The sequence below is a fragment of the Dermacentor andersoni genome, chromosome 9 (assembly GCF_023375885.2).
Source record: "Dermacentor andersoni chromosome 9, qqDerAnde1_hic_scaffold, whole genome shotgun sequence".
Lineage (NCBI taxonomy): Eukaryota > Metazoa > Arthropoda > Arachnida > Ixodida > Ixodidae > Dermacentor > Dermacentor andersoni.
Window position 1 is genome coordinate 125,328,429 of NC_092822.1, and position 21,681 is coordinate 125,350,109.

Consider the following 21,681-nt stretch of genomic DNA (forward strand, 5'->3'; position numbering starts at 1 on the left):
AAGGAAACACCATGTATTTATATGCATTGTCGCAAGAAGAATAAATCAGTTGTTAGTCAGCGCCAGTGCTTGTCTCATCTCTTCTTTGTGGGTTGTCCTGGGTTTTGTGCTGAATTTTTCACCTTCAAAATACTATGCCCCATGACAATTGCCCCCTTTGAACTTTTGATATGCTTCATTGCAGAAGACTCCTGTATTGGGGCGAAGTTTACTTTCAGGAACCGGCATTATGCAACGTGCCATGCTTTCCTTGCTACGAAGCCATTGGTGAAGATTACAATGGCAGAGTCGGCGTCATTGCTAACAGCAGCATGTTGACACGTGTACTTATCTTTATCGGGCGATTACGTTTCGCCGCCTAACAAATGTTGTCGCACAGCGCGGGATGCGCCTGCGTGTATCCGAAGTTTCTGGAAAGTTAGCGATGCTTCTATTCGCTGTCTGTTGTCGCCGAACCTTGTGTTACCTGATTTCATTGCCTGACGCGAATGGTGTAGAACTTTATGGAAGGCACACAGGTCCCTACGATTAGTCTGGAACATTCGACGACTGCTGTATAAAAGCCGACGCGCTTGACCCGCTGATCAGATTTTCGACGATCGCCGAGTGTGTTCGTCGCTACCGTTGTTCTTTGAGTGTAGCCTGTTTTTGAGGGCACAAGTTCACCCAATAAAACGCTCGTTTCGTTAATCACGGTTTTGCTGCCTTCTTAACCGTCACTGCCACGTGACAGTATTGTTTCAATGAAAAACACGGCACCGAACAGCAAGAACCTTGGTAGCGAATGTCAAAGTAGCTAAGGCTAGCGTCGTCATGGTGTGGCTACGGCTGCCAGTCGATCTGCGTGCAAAAGCGCTGGCTCGAGGTGGCGTGATAATCAGAATGGCAGTGGTGGTAGCTGCGATTAATGCCGTTTTGTACCTGCGGTCATGGCAAAAAGTCCGGAAAATGGGATGGCGCAGGTTTCTTGCGTCTGAAATTTCAGACTTTGTTATACATTGACACTATGTATATGAATAAGGTCTACATGGCGGTATCACAACACTAACAGAAGTCACTAACAGAAGTCACTAACAGAAGTATTCGGTGATGCACGCCTGCACACACCTGTGCACAAATTTTGACCACGGTTTCTTTTTTTTTTTCTTTGTACACAACATTGAGGAGTCTCTCCTAAGCTCTTCCTTAATGGCTAGGGTCAGAGGAATGCTGGTTGGAGGCGCCACCATGTGATTTGACGTGCTGCTGAGAGCGTTGTCAGAGGGCAGTATGTTCGAATTAACCATCGCAAATGCTTGCACATTCGAATTACTGGGCATTCTTGCCCATTGGAATACACATAACTTTGATGAGACCATGGCGCCAGTTTCAATAAACCGAATGTTCGAATTAAGCGTGTTTGAATTAACGAGATTTGACTGTATTAAAGGGTCGTCATCGAGACGGTTTGGACAAATTTTTTAGGCGTATAGGGTACAGCTACAGTAAAACATTCACGCCACAATTTAAGTGAAGTGTCTCGTATTAAGAGAGCGACAGACCATTACAAGTTACCCTCGTCTATAGCCATGCTCTTTCTCCTCAACTTGTTTGCTGAGTGATCGGGGCTAAGCTCCACCTTCAGTGACTTTGCTTCACGATCACTCTTGAAACAGTTGCACCCTTTTGGGTATATATTTGTCCGACAACAAGAATTGCCGTGAGCCCTGCTTGCGTTTCCTTTCTTGAAAATGCTGCGCTCGCTGCTTTCCTGTCGAGAATGCTATGTCACGCTGATAATACGCGTGCCGTTCATGACGGGAGGCACCGGGCTAGCAGCATTAAAGAAAGAAAATGTGGGCAATACAGATGGCGATTATTGTTGTGGGACAAGATACGCCCCAAAAGGTGTTAACTTTTTAAGAGTGTGTGACGCCATGTCGTCACTTCCGGCTGTCTGGGAGTTGGCGCAAAGCTTCTCCAACCTCCAACTTTGGCTAAAGTACAGATACAAACGTACAAGTATTAACTTGCAGTATTTTAACGTCAAGGAACATACCTGTTCATTTTAGCTCTGTTATTGCAGTACATTTATTGCAAATCACATCCCAAATTTTTAACACAAAAAGAATTGTAACTACTTTTACTTTTATTGACCTCAGAAAAAGTCTAATTGCATATTTATAAGCAGCAGACAAGATTGGATGTGTCCAGAAAGTTTCATGTGTCTAGAGCAAGTATCACAAATGATTGTCCTGGATGCCATGTCCTCTCATATTTAATGCTGTTAGTTTTTTGTACTTTTCTCAAAACACAAATTTTGGGCTCCATATAATATTGCATAATAATATGCAATGAACACTTTTTGTATCTTATTTTGCTATGATCGTGCCACGCAACCTTGTTCGTCCTGGTTACACCGACTCTCTTACCTTTTTGCATTTTAATGTTCAGTCTGCCCATAATAAACACGATCAGATAGAAGCATTTCTTAACGAATTCACGTTCAGGTTTGACGTAATAATGATAAGTGAGACATGGTACAACTCGGAAGATGATGTCATTTCCTTGCCCGGATACCAAAGCTTCTTTCTAAATAGACCAAACCGCCGAGGCAGAGGTGTGATGCAGATGGTGTCAGAAAGGCTTTCATGTGACTTGATTGCAGATCTCTCAAAAACCACACCAGACTACGAAGCACTTACGGTACAATGTGGATCTTATGTCTTCGCTGTTTTGTATCGACCACCTGATGCTAATTGTGAAAGATTTCTTGTCTCTTTAGAACAATTACTGTGTTATGCTTACCAGAATAGACTGTGCATAAACATAGGCGGTGACTGTAACATAAACTTACTGCAATCGAATACAGTTTCCCGCAATCTGATCTTACTCCTTGATTCTTTTGGTTGTGCGAACGTGATATCACCACCCACTCGAGTCACGTGCCTGTCTGAATCCCTTATCGACTTATTTATTATGAACAGCCCAATGCTAGATATCAATGCTGGTATCATTGCTGCCGATCTAGGTGATCACTTGCCGATATACATGTTTTCTAAACGAAATAACACACTTAAAGCGATCCGAAACCAATGTAAATCTTTCGTCATGCAGGAAATAAATCCAAGAACAATGACTGACTTTTGAAACCAACTTCGAAGTGTAAACTGGGCACCAGTATTCAAGTGTAACGATGCTGATACGGCCTATGATACGCTCATGCATATAATTAAAAATGCGTACACTAGTTGTTTTAAATTAAAAAAGGCAAAAACATCTAGAAAGATACGGAAACCTTGGTTAACAAATGAGTGTTTAAAGCTAATTCGTAAAAAAAAACCAATTGTATTCTCACTTTGTGCAGTCTAGAAGCCGGGATGATCTTTTTGCATTTAAAAAATGCAGAAACTTCGTAACTAAGTTTTTTTGAGATACAAAAAAAAGAGTATCTGGAAAAGCTATTTAGTGATGCTGATACCAAAGGCGACCTAGTTTGGCGTGCGCTTAATAAGCTCCTAAATCGCGACAGAAGCCGTTATGAAGAGCTCGAGATTACAGACAATGGGAAGCAGCCTAAAGGGTATAGAATTAGCAAATCGTCTCAATGAACACTTTACAAATTTAGTTGTTAGCGCTCACAATATAGATGCTCTCAATTACTTGGGTGCGCCTAGTGTAAATACAGCGTTTTTTGAGCCTACAACACCGGACGAGGTTTGCTCTGTTTTTATATCCTTGAAGAACAGTAAGGCACGTGACATCGATGGTCTCCAGAATAAACCAATTGAATTTGCAATAGACTTGTTAGTGCCCGCTTTCACCCACGTATTCAATGTTTGCTTGTCTACTGGTGTTTTTCCTAAAAAAATGCAACAGGCAAAGGTTACTACTCTGTTCAAATCAGGGGACAGAAATGACATGTCAAATTATCGGCCGGTGTCAGTGCTCCCTGTCATATCAAAAGGCTTAGAGAAGGTTATCTGTAAAAGGGTTATGTCGTTTTGTGAAAAATATCGTTTATTATCTCTGCATCAATTTGGGTTTCGTAAAGGCCGATCGACTGAATTAGCTCTGTTAATACAGAAGGATTTAATCTTGAACGGCTATGAAGAAAAAAAATTAACATTAGGCGTATTTATCTATTTTTCCAAAGCCTTTGACAGGATCAATCATATTACTCTACTAAAAAAACTCTAACATTACGGATTCCGTGGATTACCCCTGGACATTCTAAAGTCATACTTAACCCATAGGAAACAATGCGTTTACATCTCAGGAGAATACTCAGACCCCTTGAATTTAGAAGCTGGTGTTCCCCAAGGGAGCATATTAGGACCTATATTGTTTAACATCTATATAAATGATTTAACAAACATCAGTAACCTACCACACTATATAATATACGCAGATGACACCAGTCTTTTCTTCCAATCATGCAATGCTGATAACTTATCACAACTAGCAAACACCATCCTTGATAAACTATATTGGTGGAGCAAGGCAAATTCTTTACAGATTAACTCTAAAAAAACCAAAGCTGTTCTTTTTGCACCCGCCACAAAAAATGTAAATCGTAATCTAAACATATTCTATCGATCAGTAAACGAATTGACGTCACCGTGGACGTGAAAACACTTTTGATCAGCATTTAAGTTGGGACAAACACGTAGAACGTGTGGCAACAAGTATGGCAAAAGCATGCGGTGCGCTTTGTAGGCTTCGAGATGTTCTTCCATTAAGACTACGGCTATTGCTGTATAACACCATATTTATTTCTCATGCAAATTATTGTAGTCTTGTATGGGGGACAACGTCACAAAAAATATTCAGACTCTTCTACAAAAAAAAAAAGCATTGCACCATGTTGCTTGTATTTCTTATGGCAGTCATACAAGTACATTCTTTTCTAAGTTTCATGTTCTCCCATTTCATTACAATTATCAGTTTAATCTTGCTATGAAATATAAAGAAAGCGTAAAACGAGGCCACACGAGATTTACTGGTCTTTGCAATCTAAGCAAACCTCATCACCTCAACTACGACATTCGGGAGCGAGAAACTTGGGCCGTGCCTTTTTCACGAACTAATCATGGAAAGGACCGACTACCATGCCATATATCGGTATTACTGAACAGTCTTGAAAAAGAAAACATGGATCTTAGGACTGTTTCACGTCGAATTTTGAAGGAATATTTCATTAGCCGTGCGACTGCATGTGATTAGTGTATGTTGTATTTGCATTTCCTTTTCTTGGTTGTAACTTAAGTATGGAATTATTTTTGTATTCGTCTTGTATGTGAAAGTGCTTTTATATATTGTTATATAATTGGAAAAATGTATTGTTTCACCACGTTACATAAATCTGTATTTTTCTGTTAAGAGAAGGCATGTATTGCTGGTAAAAAAAAAGAAAATGTTGGTTATAGTGTGTTTTCAAAAACGCATGTTATCATTCCCTTAGACATGTTTTTCAAGATATATCTTATGTACCGGTGTATTGTTGCGTGAAAAGTGTTCACAAACTGTCTGCTGCCAAATACTGTAGGGGCAGGGGCCTTTGTCAAGCCGCTTAAAATAGCGGCTTTTTGCTCCTGTCCTAGCATTTGTACATATAAAGTTGAATGCTGAAATAAAGGAATGGAATGGAATGGAAAATACTGAAAGAGAGCTATAGTGGCTCTACAGCCACCCTAGTCCTCAATAAAGAAAGCAACAAAATCCCAATAAAGAAGGGTGTCAGGCAGGGAGATACGATCTCTCCAATGCTATTCACAGCATGTTTACAGGAGGTATTCAGAGACCTGGATTGGGAAGAATCGGGGTTAAGAGTTAATGGAGAATACCTTAGTAACTTGCGATTCACTGATGATATTGCCTTGCTTAGTAACTCGGGACCAATTGCAATGCATGCTCACTGACCTGGACAGGCAAAGCAGAAGGGTGGGTCTAAATATATCTGCGATAAACTAAAGTAATGTTTAACAGTCTGGAAGAGAGCAGCAGTTTATGATAGGTAGCGAGGTACTGGAAGTGGTAAGGCATGTAGTGACAGCGGATCCAGATCATGAGACTGAAATAATTAGAAAAATAAGAATGGGCTGGGGTGCGTTTGGCAGGCATTCTCAGATCATGAACAGCAGGTTGCCATTATCCCTCAAGAGAAAAGTGTATAACAGCTGTGTCTTACCAGTACTCACCGACGGGGCAAAAACCTGGAGGCTTACAAGAAGGGTTCTACTTAATCGAGGATGACGCAACGAGCTATGGAAAGAAGAATTACGGGTGTAACGTTAAAAGATAGGAAGAGGGCAGATTGGGTGAGGGAACAAACGCGAGTTAATGACATCTTAGTTGAAATCAAGAAAAAGAAATAGGCATGGGCAGGGCATGTAATGAGGAGGGAAGATAACCGATGGTCATTAAGGGTTACGGACTGGATTCCAAGAGAAGGGGAGCGTAGGAGGGGGCCGCAGAAAGTTAGGTGGGCGGATGAGATTAAGAAGTTTGCAGGGTCAACATGGCTAGAATTAGCACATGTCCGGGGTAGTTGGAGAAGTATGGGAGAGGCCTTTGCCCTGCAGTGGACGTAACCAGGATGATGATGATGATGATGATGTTAGCTCTGTATTTGTCTGATGGAGCCCTGTGCTACCCGGTGGCGGCACCATACAGGCCATTCATGTTCGCACCTCCGCTCATTTGGTAAATTGCCCGGTCTACTTGTGCTTGCATTTACCTGAATACTGGGCAGGCCAAAACTGTATTGTGGTAGTAATCCTTCGGCTTGAAGTGATGGCCACAGGGCTCCCAGACAACACAATGACATCCAGGACATGCTCGGGACATACAATTGAGTATGTTGGGATGTCCTCAGGACATCCCCACATGAGCCTCAGAACATCCCTATGAAGTCCTGTTGTCTGGCCTCAGCACATCCTCAGCACATCCTCAGAAGAGCATTCGAGGATCTTTTCAGTATGTGTTGAGGACATTTTACAGACCTAGGCATTCGCTGTGACCAGTAAAAATCCGTGATTTTATTACCTAAAATAAGCTGTTTTCTATCCACTAAGTTAGAAATTCATGCTTAAAGCTATAGCATGCACTTTCTGCTTGACAGAGCATACTTTTGAGCCCTGTTGCTGAAGGCCACATGAAATGAAAAGGTAAACCCATAGTGACTCACACAAAACCATTTTATTAATGTTACTTAGTAACGGCGCGTGTCACACTGACAAAAAAAGGTTGAAAGACGCGTGACAAAGCCAGGGGAAATCTCCACTTGAAATGTCTTTATCCAAAAACACTGAAGCGCTAGAGCCCGTAGGAGTCACTAAAAGAAATAATAAACAGCACATTGTCAAAAACAACTTAGATCCAAATACAGAGAAATGACAAACGAAAGAGTTTATGCCATATACATGGAAGTACTCTGAAGCACAAAATTAATGCATGAAGCACCAAAGAAATTGACTACTGGTTATCGATTGTTGCTCTTTATGGCAAAATCAATCCAATCAGTGTTTTTTTTTTTCATAACTAATACTTTTCACCTTCTTAGCCGCGACATCATTTTGAAAAATATTAAGTATAACTGCATTTAGCTTAGAGGCCGAAAAGCGCGATATTTGCCACCAGCTAGTGTTAAAACGTAGGATTGCTTGGACGTTCGCAACAATGCTCTTGTTTGTAAAAACAGCATGGAGAGGTTGAGAGTGACGTTACAGCGGCATTGAACCATGAATAAGCGATGGTCAGAAACGCTGAAATCATCACGTTGAAACTGTACACTTTCGCGACCCGGCATAAAGTGTCGCAAATCTGTGGAGAGCAGCTTTGGGGATTTTATTCTACAGGCGAGGTGACACCGTGGGTTCCAGCACCCGTTCCCTCCCACACGAAGAGCTCCATGGCAAAGTCATGCGAAGTCATCCCATTCACTACGTAATTGATAAAGGTTGTGTCTATGCTGTTCACTAATTAGAAACATGTACTTATGCGTCTATTTCTTTCCTTACAAATCTGTGTTCCACTAACTGCCAACTTGAAAAATATGAAATGGACTTACCCGCTGTCCGCTGCCATGTTTTTCTTCAATGCTGCACTTGGCTTGGACTGGCTTGGCTTGACTTTTCAAATCGAAAGTGCCAATGTGCCAGCCACGATAGTGCCAGAAAAAAAAGAAAATGGGGTGGCTTGGTTGGTGACATCGCGGGGGATATCTTGCTGGTTCACTCTTTCATTACCAATCACAAATGCTATCACCTGCAGGTACTCAAAATGATACAAGTTACAAAAAATGGTTCAATCAAAAACAGTGGTGAGGTATCAAGAGCAGTTGATCAACGTTTAACTCAATGAAACAAATCAAAGTCAAGCTCCATGGTGTAGTAACGACGTCACATGAAGTATAGCACCTAATTTTTCATTCATCAACCGAACCAATCCTAAAAATTTCAATTTCAGGGTTTCTTCTAACATAAAACTAAATGTCGTGAAAATGTCCTTTAGTGGACATTCCTTGGACAATCGGACATCCTTAATAAATCCCGCAAAAGATGTTTTCAGGATGAACCCGTGAATGTCGTCCCGAGGCCGTTGTAAAACATGTGAGGACGTTTGTACCATTTGAGGATGTCAAGTGTTGTCTGGGCTGTAGATGTTGGTGCTGATTGCATAATGACAGCCTGATGAGCTGCAGCTGCTCCTCTTGCACATTGCCTTGTAGAGGGCATGATGTCGCAACTTGACATGTCACCGATTGCTAGATTTGCAGCCCACAATGTCACAAGGGTGATTTTTGGTGCTTGAAAAAAAGAAAGCTCGAGACCAACACTGACTACGCAGCTCACGTCAACACGGAGAATGTTGTATCTATTACAAACAGGTGACACTTTCTGTGTGCCAGAAGTGCTTGAATGTAGTGATAAATTGTCATTATGCATTCCCTTTCTGTTACTTTCTTTTTTTTTTCATAGAAACAACTTAACCAACACTTCAACTATTATGAACATTTTTTCACCTTAAAGTTGGAAAAATTATTGATGATGCAACCTGGTTAGCCAGTAGGATAGCTAGTGCAACTGATGTCAATTGGTTTAACTAAGGCAAACTGGAGAGGGGGGGGAGAGGCTGAAAACTTCGGGGAACAGTGCTGGTACAATCGGCAGCAATGCACATTTATAAAACTTTATAATGAATTACATGCTTTGCATGAAGCGCTTGCATGAAGTTTCGATGAATGCACTAAGTTCATTGTAATAGCTTTAAAATTACCAGAGAAATAATCACGAATTGTTTTAACTTGACTTTTAACTTTTGTCCTCAATAGTGCAATGTCAAAGGAGAGGGTAGACTAGGCAGAGGCTATTTGCAGCAGATTTCGTTGTTCTTGTAAGTTGTGTAATTACCTGAGAAAAAAAGAAGGGGGAGGGGGGAACACATAAATAGCTAATGTGGAGAAGGGATTCATAACAGGCGATTCAGGATTTCATTTAATATTAGGAATGTTAACATCGCCTAGCGAAAATTCTACTCAACTCGGCAGTCAAATTTGCACGCGCTCATGCAGGCAGAGTCCTAATTGTTGAATGGCGTGCCTCAAGGTGTTCGAAATTTCTATTGTACTTATACCTTAAATTTATAGACCAGTGATAATGCATCGAAGTTGTCCGAATAATCGAGCTTGTCTGAATTGTTGGTGTCTGGATTATTGGTTGGCGCCAGTTGCTGAGCAGAGGCTTTAGCTTTACGAGGAAAAGCAGACTATTCAAATGTAACTTGTGTCTAAAGCAATGCTGGAGCATTACCAAGGGGTTCATCAAAGCTGGCCTGGCTCAGTAGAGCATTGATGACATTGAGTCTGGCGAGGTGTTTGTGACTGGTGCTAGCTACTCTAGCCTTGCTGAAAACATGGCTAAGCTGGCAGCCGTCAATAAAAAATTCATAAGATGTCAAAGGCAACATTTGAGGAGCTTCACTCAATTTAGATTTAGATAACCGTTGGACCAAAAAGGGTGACAGAATGAATACCATGAGAAGGGGAGCGCAGTAGAGGACGGCCGAAGACTAGGTGGTGCAACGAAATTAGGAAATTTGCAGGTGCTAGTTGGAATCCGTTGGCGCAGGACAGGGGTAATTGGAGATTGCACAGAGAGGCCTTCATCCTGCAGTGGACATAAAATAGCCTGATGATGATGATGATGACTCAATTTGAAGTAAACTAATGACAGCGTGTTTCATGAACAGGTTTGTTGTCTTGATTTAAATGAAAGCCATAGTCAAATTTAGGTTTCCCCTTTATTTTTACTTAGAGGCAAAGCAGCATTGTTTTACAGCAAGAGAATACTTTCTGGAATAACGCTTGTCAATTTTAAGTGTTTGAAATAGCCTAAGGCCTATAGCAGTTCGCATTTATTTGCTGCCAAGTGCTCTGAAATTTGTATTTAGGTGCTCCAAACTGCTCCAAAATTAACATTTTGCTGTTCCAAAAATTACTCCAAATCTCAGTTGGTTAGTGGCACCACTGTACATGTGTTTACACTCTAAATTCACTTTATTTTATTAGTTTTATTGAATTATAATGCTGGTGTCGTGTACGATAGCACAGTGTAATCATGAGTGAATCTTGTCTGTTTTTCACTTATCTTGATGATGCGGTGTGACCCTTGCTCATTGTGTCATATTTGGTCTGCTATGCTCCCATGGAACCAGTTGAAGGTTGTAGCTGTTCCTTGAAACAAATAAGCATCAGTATTATGACATAGTTTCTCTGTGTGTGAAAGCATGTAACATGCACCTAATGGGTGCAAACTGAATGTTTTTTGCAGCTACCTTTATGCTCAAGGCAAGCAAGTGTGGAAAAAGTGGAAGAAGCGTTACTTTGTTCTTGTCCAAGTGAGTCTGTTTATCACTCCTTTTGTCAGATTGTTCACTCCCCTCGGGCTCTTGGGTGACTGAGAGGATGAGCGATGATTGGCTGTGCTAACTCAAGGCCCACAGAGGGGGGTGGGCACAAAACATTTGTCAAGGCAAAGAGCATACCAAGCGAAAGAATGGTGTACTTGAACAAAGTTGCATCTTCTGTGGCAGCAAATAGGAGGAAAGATGATTCCGCTTTCTGCTTTTCTTGTGCAAGAAAATATGTAAAAACAGATGTGCAGGCCTGAAAATAATCACTACTTTAACACAAAAAGAAAAGTAGGCATGTTGTGAGATGAACTACTGGGGGCAATGTGGCTATAGAAAGAAAAAATAAAACAGCGTATGAAAAAATGAAAGATGGGAAATCCTTATTCTTATTACCTGGAAGCCAGGAGTCAATTTCGTCCATGTGACTTATTCAGTGAAAACATATGTATCAAGCATAAAATTAACTGATAGGTTCTGCATGGATTCTGAGAGATAACGTGGTTTGAGCTGAATTCCATATAGCTGAAGCATGTTCAAGGTTTGAGTGGAATATTTTATATAGCAATATAATTTAAGGAGTACGGTTGTTTGATGAAAATGTTACCTCAGGTGTAACCTAGAGCACGACTAGCATTGTTAGTAATCTAAGTTACGTAAGGCTGCCATGACAAATTGTCAAATATGTATACATTAAGATATTTAGAACTAATGACATGCTCTATTTTGGTTTCATTTTATGTGTATGTAAGATTGTTGTGCTTTTAAGCGTGTTTGTACATTTACAGTCAGTTAGCTACATACTACACCAGTTAGACATACAGTCTTGGACCGACTATTCCGACTCGACTAGGAAAACTGAAATGCCCAAATAATTGGAAGTCTGGAATACCGGATTCGCCAGGAAATAAGTGGCTGAAAGTACAAGATTGCTTGGAACACATGCCGGACTCAACTGGGATGGATTGCAGCTTTGCACAACACGTACATCACCTTGGAGGATTCCGCACAAGTGATCAGCCAAAATAAGTTAAATAAAAAGGGGCGTTGTATTCTTGGATTGCCACTTTCAGGCGTATATACTTTCAGTTTCACATGACTAGTGCAAATGCATTGACATCTACGAGTGACGGCATCCTTGACAGTGCCAAGCATGCTATCTTTCAAATGACTTGTGCATCAATATCTATGAGTGATGTACTTGCATAATAAGCGCACCCCCAACTTCGCTCCTGAAAATTAGTATTTGTTTTCCCCCTCGTAATAATTACACCCCCAACTTTGGTCTTGTGCAGTCCCACAATAAAATGGCTGTGATGTAGTTTTTCAAAAGGTGGGGGTGGGCGTGGGAGACTAAACTCATTTATTATTCTCGCACATGTGTTTATAGAAAGCGTATTAATATTGAGGCCTGTCGCTGTGTTGGCACAGCCCAAATAGGGGCTCATCAGCATCATCATTTATTCTCCCTTAAAGGCCCCTTGCAGGATATTACAAAAGGGAGGAGCGTGTAAACCAGTAAACACAGCAGTCATGAAAATAACAGCAAAATATTTAATAAAATAACATGTCAGGGACACAAATTGGACGGTCGCTGAAGGCACCAAGAACATAAGGTATGGCAGAGCTGTGAGTAAAGTAATTATTTCTGGAAATAGGCTGTCAGTGACTGCTCAAATTTTTGTGGATCGCACTCAATAACTTTGATCCTGGTAGCTTATTCCACAGCTCTATACTGATCGGTTTAGAAGCGTGAATTGCTGTGCCATTTGGTTCATGTTTAATGCAAAATAAAAAAAAAAGACAGCGAAAACCAACACACAGGACCAGAAGGAGGCACACGCACGCACACGCATGCACAAACACAGACACAGCCGCCGCACTTACGACTGATTTATTGAAGCATCCACGTATCTTCAAACACCCCTTTTTCTGTGCAAGTGCACATGCAAAAGAGGTCGCTTATGCAAATCCGTGCATTCTTTTTGGTAAGTAATACCATCTTTCAAAACAATGTGGCCAAGGACGATTAGCTCATCATCATCATCATCACCACCATCATCATCAGCCTATTTTATGTCCACTGAAGAATGAAGGCCTCTCCCTGCGATCTCCAATTACCCCTGTCCTGCCCTAACCGATTCCAAATTTCCTAATTTTGTCGCACCAGCTAATCTTCTGCCGTCCTCTACTGCGCTTCCCTTCTCTTGGTACCCATTCTGTCGCCCTAATGGTCCAACAGTTATCTAATCTGCGCATTACATGACCTGTCCAGCGCCATTTTTTTCTCTTAATGTCAATTCGAATATCGTCTATACCTGTTTGCTCTCTGATCCAAACCGCTCTCTTTCTGTCTCTTAAAGTTATGCCTAGCATTCTTCATTCCATCGTTCTTTGCGCAGTCCTTAACTTGTTCTCAAGCTTCTTTGTCAGTCTCCAAGTCTCTGCCCTATATGTCAGCACCGGCAAATGCACTGTTTGTATACCTTCCTTTTTAGTGATAACGGTAAGCTTCCAGTCAGGAGCTGGCAATGTCTGCCATATGCGATCACAACCCATTTTCATTCTTCTGTGAATTTCCTTCTCATGGTCAGTAACAGAAGCACCTTAGGGATATTCCCGCCTCTCCTGCACCCTATTGAGCCACTTTCGGATCAGCACGGCCGAGGGCGTGAAATTGTGCACGTTCAATGGCTAAAGCTGTACTTCAATCCACCTCTGCTATCCTGCCTGTAGGTCGCCGGGACGGCTCCTCTTCTTCAGGGAGATATTGTACTGGAGAAGAACGAGCAGCATGGACTGTTTTGAGAAAGACGACGACGAGTCGTTTGAAGCCTTGTGCCTGTATTGCCTCAGCTGTGTGACCTCTCGCTGTGGTGCTCTACTTTCTGAGGGATTCATCAATTAAAACAGAACACCTCTTGACAGTAACACTTAAGTGGTCCAATCGCAAATACCAGCACGCGGAGTAGTACAAACGACCCCGAGTAGTATAGCCTGCAGTTTCCAAAGCCCAATTCACTTTGATCGCAGGGCTGCTGCAGATTTTTTTGTTGTCAGCACCTCACTTCAAAGCATGCGCCACCCCGGCCGCTTACCCCACTCAACCCTGTTCTAGTACACTCTAGTCTTTGAGTACATGAAAGTTCTGAAACATGACTGAACTGAATGGCTGGTGGAGCCATCCAGTTCAATCGGTTTTTATAGCGGCTTCATCAGATGGAATCGCAGAAAGCCTGGATATGTGCGGTCTGTAGGCAATGGTACGTGCAGTGCTCAGCAATTGAAATCAGACTTGTACACATTACAGAATATAAGTAATTGATTACAATTACACTTACTTCCTTTGAAATGTAATTGATTACAGTGGTCAATTACAGCCCCAGAAAAGTAACTGAGCACTTACAGTGATGTAATCGATTGCTTTTGCCTTACTTTCCTTCAGAATTTTATTGCCGTGACACAATAACGCAAGTTTACTCAAACTACAACGAACTACTGTGGCTTGCATGTGTGGTATTGACTGAAGGTGGAAGTCAGACTCCAGCCATCCCGAAGTAAAAAGCCGTCTATTTAACATATACAACCAATATATATAATGAAGAACAGAAGCGCCCCCTGGGGAATAAAGAACGGAAATGAATAACGAAACTGAATATAACAGCATGGTAGAGAGAAATCTGGAGGCTTGTATGAAGGCTGAGAGGCTTATTGTGGCTTCTGTGATATAGTGTTATACATTGTTAACTTTCAACAGGAGTTGTTTTTCAAAGTTGTGGTCTTCCACATTTCCTCGTTAAGAGGTCAGCGGCTACACTGAACACTCTCTCAATGCATGCGCGGGAGGGGAGTGCGGTATTACTATAATGTAGGAACACCTTGCACACCAGCTCGTAGTTTCTCAGTGCTCCGATGCTCGTACCCATGTCCTCTATGAAGCGTCGTGCTTCGCTGTTGCTGGCGCTTGTATAAAGTGTTGCAGGTAAGGCCAAGGAAGAGGTGAAAAAATTGTCAGTAGGTGATTTCTTCGGAACACCAGATGCGTCCTCTGGTGTAGAACCATAGCAAGGGTGGTTCAATTCATCGATCAACAGCTGGTGAACCTCCTGGCGTCGCCCTTCACTAGTAACCCATTTAGCTTTAAACCGAGGAATTGCAACGGGTGCCAGCAGAAGTTTGCGTTCTTTGAAGAGGTGGCTGAAGCTGTAGCATAAGTAAAAAATAAAAAAAATAATAATGCTTCAGGAAACCAAAATATTGCCTGCGCGGAATCAAGTGCACAGTAGGGTTTTTATAAGTTACTTTTCAGATAGAAATATTAAATCTTTGAAGCAAAACAATTGTGACTATTCCAGAACAGACGTCCCGTGCTAACCCAAGTTGTATTATACAGAGGATCTTACCATTTCTGGATGCCGCTTAGGAGTGCATCGGTGAGGGGTGTAAAGAACTGGAGACCTTCCATGAGCAGCTGTTCAAGGTGTAGCTTCAGTACACTGATTGTGGGGAGGAGGTAACCCACGAACGTGTTTTCATTCCTCTGGACGATCTCAATCACTGACGCTAAGGGCTTCGCTCCCCTTGCTTAATGCCCTTTCTTCTCGTTCATATCGACACGTGTATTTGTTTATCTTTATCGGGCGACCACGTTTCACTGCCTAACAAATGTTATCGCACAGCACAGGACGCTCCTGCATGTATCCGAGGTTTCGGAAGATTTTCACGCCGGCTGTGTTCACCGCTGTCGTTGTGCTTTAAGTGTAGCCTGTTTTTGTGGGCACAGGTTCGCCCAATAAAAGTTAGTTTTGTCTTTCACAGTATTGCTACTGTGTTCTTTAATGTCACTACCACGTGACATCTGGTGGAGGTGCTTTGTGTTCATGTACCGGATGCCCCACAAGGCCGTGACCCAAGCCCGAACGCAGAAGACAACTCGAACGTTGCCAAGAATCCGCAAGGTAGCCACAGGCTGCAAGGACTGCTCCCGGAGCACGGACTTTTGCCTGAGACGACCAGGAGGATCGTTGCCCAGTCAACCGCAATGGCAGCCCCAGTGTCCCCCTTAATGTTGCAGCAGCCCAGGGAGCCTCCGACATTCCGCGGTTCAACATTCGAAGACCCAGAAACCTGGCTTCAGACGTATGAGAGGGTCGCTGCATTTAACAGCTGGAACAGCGATGACAAACTTCGACATGTCTTTTTCGCATTGGAAGACTCCATCATGATGTGGTTCGAGAACCGAGAAGCTGCCTTAATGATGTGGGACCTGTTCCGAAGCGGCTTCCTGCAGACATTCACAAGCATCGTACGCCGAGAATGAGCCCAAGCACTACTACAAACTTGAGTGCAGCTGCCTAATGAGACCACCGTGATCTTCAAAGACGAAATGAGCCGTCTATTCCGCCACACCGACCCGGGAATGTCAGAGGAGAAGAAAGTCCGCCTACTCATGCGTGGTGTGAAGGAGGAACTTTTCGACGGGATGGTATGAAGCCCACCAAAGTCCATCGACGAGTTTCTTCGCGAGGCCACCAGCATCGAGAAGACACTGGAAATGCGGAACCGGCAATTCAACTGCCGCACAAACTCAACAAACTACACCGGAGTTCAGTCACTGGCCACCGACGACCTGCGCAAGACTAACCGAGCAGTCGTGCGGGAGGAGCTAAAGAAGCTGTTCCCTTCATCAGAGCCTCAAGTGGCTTCGATTGCCGATGTCGTACGTGAGGAGCTCCAACACCAACTTGGAGTAGGCCCTGAATCGCCGCAGCCTCAGCCGCAAGCCGTAGCCTGCCGTCACGTTCCCTCTTAGCGCCCACGGCAGGGCCCAGTGACGACACAATTCTGTTGTTCACCACCGCCTCCACCGCCAGCATGCCAACCCATCGCCCCATGCAGCATTCCAAGGAAGATTGGTGTTTGGCGCGCCCCCTACCACCGTCCGCTTTGCTATCACTGTGGAGAAGCCGGGCACATCTACTGCCGATGCCCATACCGAGAAGTGGGACTTCGAGGGTTCAACCTTAACGCGCCGCGACCACAGCTTGGCGAACGACCTCGCAATATTGCTGACTACCTCGCCACTACTCAATGGAGCCCTCGACAAGCATCTCGTTCGCCGTCACCAGGCCACTACCGGCGCCGCAACGATGACCATACACTGGCCCAGCCCGAGGCCTGTCTGCAAGCCCATATCCGGAAAAATAAAAGCAGCAACCGATGGAGGTGCGGTTGCTGTTTGTCGAACTGACGAAGATCTTCCGCCGGCGACGAAGTTGGCGAAGAGACTATCTCGACAACATAACAACGACACGCTGCCGTCCCGACAAATTCTGCAAGCAAAGAATACACTGACAAAAGATGACCTGATGACGCCACATACCAGCCACAGCTTAATGCGACGCAGCCGTGATCCGACGCCAAGGCCTAACTGTAACGCAAGACAAAGAACCACCGACCTTGATGTGCTTCTCGAAAGCCACGCAGTCACCGCCTTAGTGGACACAGGGGTCGATTACTCTGTCATGAGTGGACACATCGCTGCCCAGTTGAAGAAAGTTAAGACTGCATGGGAAGGCCCTCAAGTTCAGATCGCTGGAGGACACCTCATTATGCCGACTGGAGTCTGCATGGCAAGAATTACCGTTCATGACCGGACTTACCCTGCCACCTTCGTTATCCTCCAAGAGTGTTCACGAGACATCATTCTCAGCATGGACTTCCTGAACCAACACGTCGTAGTCATCGACCTGATGTCGAAATTGATATTGCTGTCGGAAGATAAAGCGTTACTGCTGGAGAGCTGTCGTAGTCGCCATGCCTTGAGTGTGCTCGAAGATCAAGTGAGCATCCCACCGTGTTCCAGCATTATTATTTCTGTCAGCACCGAAACACCCGCTGACGTAGAAGGCGTCATCGAGGGGGACCAATGTCTACTACTCGACCGTGAAATTTGTGTCACAAGAGGGATTGCTGGACTGCACGGAGGAAAAAATGAAGGTGTTGCTGACAAACTTCAGCCATGAGTTCAAGCACGTTAACAAAGGCACGACAGTCGTGTACATCGAGGAAATTGTGGAAACCAGCAATGTGTTTGTCCTCTCGGATTCTGCCGCATCTACCCTGATAACCATAGTTCCCAAACCAGACTTCAACATAAATCCAAGTCTCCCCATGGGTAAGCAACAGCTCAGAAGTCTTCTCCGATGATACAAAGAGTGTTTTTTGACGTCATTGAGGATTCGACAAACATCAGTCGCAAAGCATCGAAGAGTGCGCTTGACCACTCCGCCAGAGCCCTTACCGAGTTTCGACGCGAGAACGTGACACTATTAGGTAACAAGTCAACGAAATGCTGCACAACAACATCATTAAGCCGTCGAAAAGCCCGTGGGCATCTCCTGTAGTCTTGGTGAAAAGCAAGATGGAACCCTATGTTTCTGCGTCGATTATTGTCGACTGAACAAGATAATGAAGAAGGACATATACCCCCTTCCACGGATAGACGAGTCATTGGATCAGCTCAGCAACGCTAAATACTTTTCATTGATGGATCACAAATCTGGCTACTGGCACATAGAAGTCGACGAGAGAGATCGCGAAAAGACCGCCTTCATCGCGCCAGACAGCCTCTACGAGTTTAAGGTCATGCCATTCGAACTGTGCTCGGCGCCTGCAACATCTCAGCACGTCATGGACACATTGTTAACAGGATGGAAGTGGCAGACGTGTCTTGTTTACTTGGATGACATTGTTGTCTTCGCCGGAAATTTTGTAGATCACCTTAGGCAGCTTGCGACAGTATTAGAGGCCATCAAGTCATCAGGGCTCACTGTGAAGGCGGAAAAGTGTCGCTTCGCTTACGATGAGCTTCTGTTCCTAGGCCACGTCATCAGCAAATCTGGAGTCTGCCCTGACCCACAGAAGACATCTGCCATCGCAAAGTTCCCACAGCCCATCGACAAGAAGGCAGTTTGTAGATGTCTTGGCATGTGCGCCTACTACAGGTGCTTTGTCAAGGACTGTTCACGCACCATGCAGCCTCTAACACAACTAACGAAATGTGATGTCGAGTTCAAGAGGGAAACGCCGCAGGCCGTCGCATTTCTAGAAAACAAACGACACATGCAGTCATCGCCGGTACTTGCACACTTCGATGAGGACGCCGATACCTAAATCCACACTGACGCCAGTAGCCTAGGCCTCGGTGCCATCCTAGTCCAGAGGAAAGACGGACTTTAAGGGGTGATATCTGATGCTAGCCGGTCGCTGTCAAAAGCGGAAGGCAATTATTCTACAACCGAAAAGGAATGCCTCACCATCATTTGGGCTACAGCGAAATTCCGCCCTTACCTCTATGGCAGGCCATTCAAAGTTGTCAGCAACCATCACGCGTTGTGTTGGCTAGCTAACTTAAAGGACCTTTCAGGACGGCTGGCGCGGTGGAGCCTCAGACTACAAGAATATGACGTCACGGTAATCTACAAGTCCGGACGAAAACACTCTGACGCCGATTGCCTATCACGTGCCCCCATCAATCCCCCGCCGCAAGACAACGAGGACGATGACACCTTCCTTGGAATAATAAGCGCAGAAGACTTCACTAAACAGCAATGAGCAGACTGGGAGCTAAAAGGTCTCGTCGAGTATTTGGAAGGGAACACCGACGTTGTTCCTAGGGCATTTAAGCGCGGATTGTTTTCGTTCACGTTACAAAACAACCTGCTTGTGAAGAAGAACTTCTCACCAGTCCGCGCCAAGTACCTTCTTGTTGTTCCGTCAACACTGCCTCCAGAAGTACTGCATGCCCTACATGACGATCCAGCCACTGGGTGCCTCGGATTCTCCCGGATGCTGTCTAGGATGCAGGAAAGGTATTACTGGCCACGTATGACCACCAACATTGCCTGTTACATCAAGACATGCCGAGACTGTCAGCGACGCAAGACACCACCGACAAGGCCAGCAGGATTATTACAGCCGATTGAACCTCCTTGCCGACCATTTCAGCAGATTGGGATGGATTTGTTGGGACCGTTTCCGATGTCAACATCCAGAAATAAGTGGATCGTCATGGCGACGGACTATGTCACCCACTTCACTGAAACTAACGCTCTACCAAAAGGCAGCACAGCTGCAGTGGCGAACTTTTTCGTCGAGGACATCCTGCTGCGACATGGTGCCCCAGAAGTCCTCATCACCAACAGGGGAACGGCCTTTACAGCAGAGCTCACCCAAGCCATTATGCAATATAGCCAGACAAGCCACAGCACGATAACTGCCTACCACCCGTAGACGAATGGTCTCATGGAACGCCTGAACAAGACCCTCGCCGACATGCTAGCAATGTACGTCGATGTCGAGCGCAAGACGTGGGACGCGGTCCTGCCGTACGTAACCTTTGCTTACAGCATGGCGGTGCAAGAAACAACACAGATTACGCCGTTCAAGCTGGTTGGCGGCAGGAACCCAACGACGACTCTCGACGCCATGTTGCCACGTGTCACTGACGAAGAGAATCTTGACGTCGCTACCTATCTCCAGCACGCTGGAGAAGCCCGACAGCTCGCCTGCCTATGGATCAAAAACGAGCAGCGTACCGGCAGTCGACACTACAACCTCCGACGACGCTACGTCGAGTACCAGCCCGGCGACCGTGTTTGGGTTTGGACGCTGATAAGCCGACGAGGACTTGGTGAGAAACAATTGAGACGCTATTTCGTACCCTACAAGGTCATCCGACGCATTGGTACACTGGACTATGAGGTCGTGCCAGACGGCATTTCGCTTTCACAGCGGTGCCGCACACGATCTGAAGTGGTCCACGTGGTGCATCTGAAACCCTTTTACGCACGCTGATGAACTTCCTTATTTTGTTGTTTCTTTGCTACGGGTGCTTTTCTTTATTACTTTCATTTGTTTGCAGCATTGGGTCGATGCTTTTTAGGAGGGGGGTATTGATGCGTGCAGTTATTGATCTTTATCGGGTGACCACGTTTCACCGCCTAACAAGTGTTATCGCATAGCATAGGACGCGCCTGCATGTATCGGAAGTTTCTGAAATGTTATCAGTGGTTCCATCTGATGTCTGTTACTGAACCTTGTGTAATCTGATTGCATGTATGTGCGTCGCGAATAGCGTCAAACTTTGTGGAAGACACGTGGCTCCCAGAGATTACTCTGGAACATTCGACGACTGATGTATAAAAGCCAACGCGCGATCACCGACTGTGTTCGCCGCTATTGTTGTGCTTTAAGTATAACCTGTCTTTGTGGGCACAGGTTCGCCCAATAAAAGTTAGTTTTGTCTTTCACAGTATTGCTACTGCGTTCTTTAACGTCACTCATCATCATCAGCAGCAGCAGCAGCAGCCTGATTACACCCACTGCAAGGCAAAGGCCTCTCCCATACTTCTCCAACTACCCCGGTCATGTACTAATTGTGGCCATGTTGTCCCTGCAAACTTCTTAATCTTATCTGCCCACCTAACTTCACTACCACGTGACAATATCATGAGGAAACATATTGTCGCGGTACAACGCGGACAGAACACAGGGAGACGTTCTTCACGAACAACAGGACAATCTGTTCAAAAACAAACAGAGCAGCTAGAGACACGTCTTCTTCGTCATCATCCAGTCTCACTCTGACCCACTAGGTGGATTCCGGTAGTGCTCCCATCGTCGTCGTCGTCTGTATAGAATACACGCATCATTTGTCCCTCCCTACGAGAGCATCGTCCCGATGCTAGACAAGAAATGTCACTTGCGGAAGTGAAGGCCACTAGCATA

At 44.5% G+C, this 21,681-nt stretch overlaps 1 protein-coding gene across 8 annotated transcripts in view; it reads left to right on the forward strand.

Moving 5' to 3' along the window:
- The window catches only part of Cadps (calcium-dependent secretion activator 1), a 468,212-nt gene that overhangs the window by 114,578 nt on the left and 331,953 nt on the right, over positions 1-21,681 (forward strand). For all 8 annotated transcript variants that reach the window (XM_055069950.2, XM_055069951.2, XM_055069952.1 and 5 more), the window contains one exon: positions 10,812-10,878. In XM_055069950.2, coding sequence (XP_054925925.1) covers positions 10,812-10,878 — 67 coding nt within the window. The remainder of the gene's footprint in view (positions 1-10,811; positions 10,879-21,681) is intronic.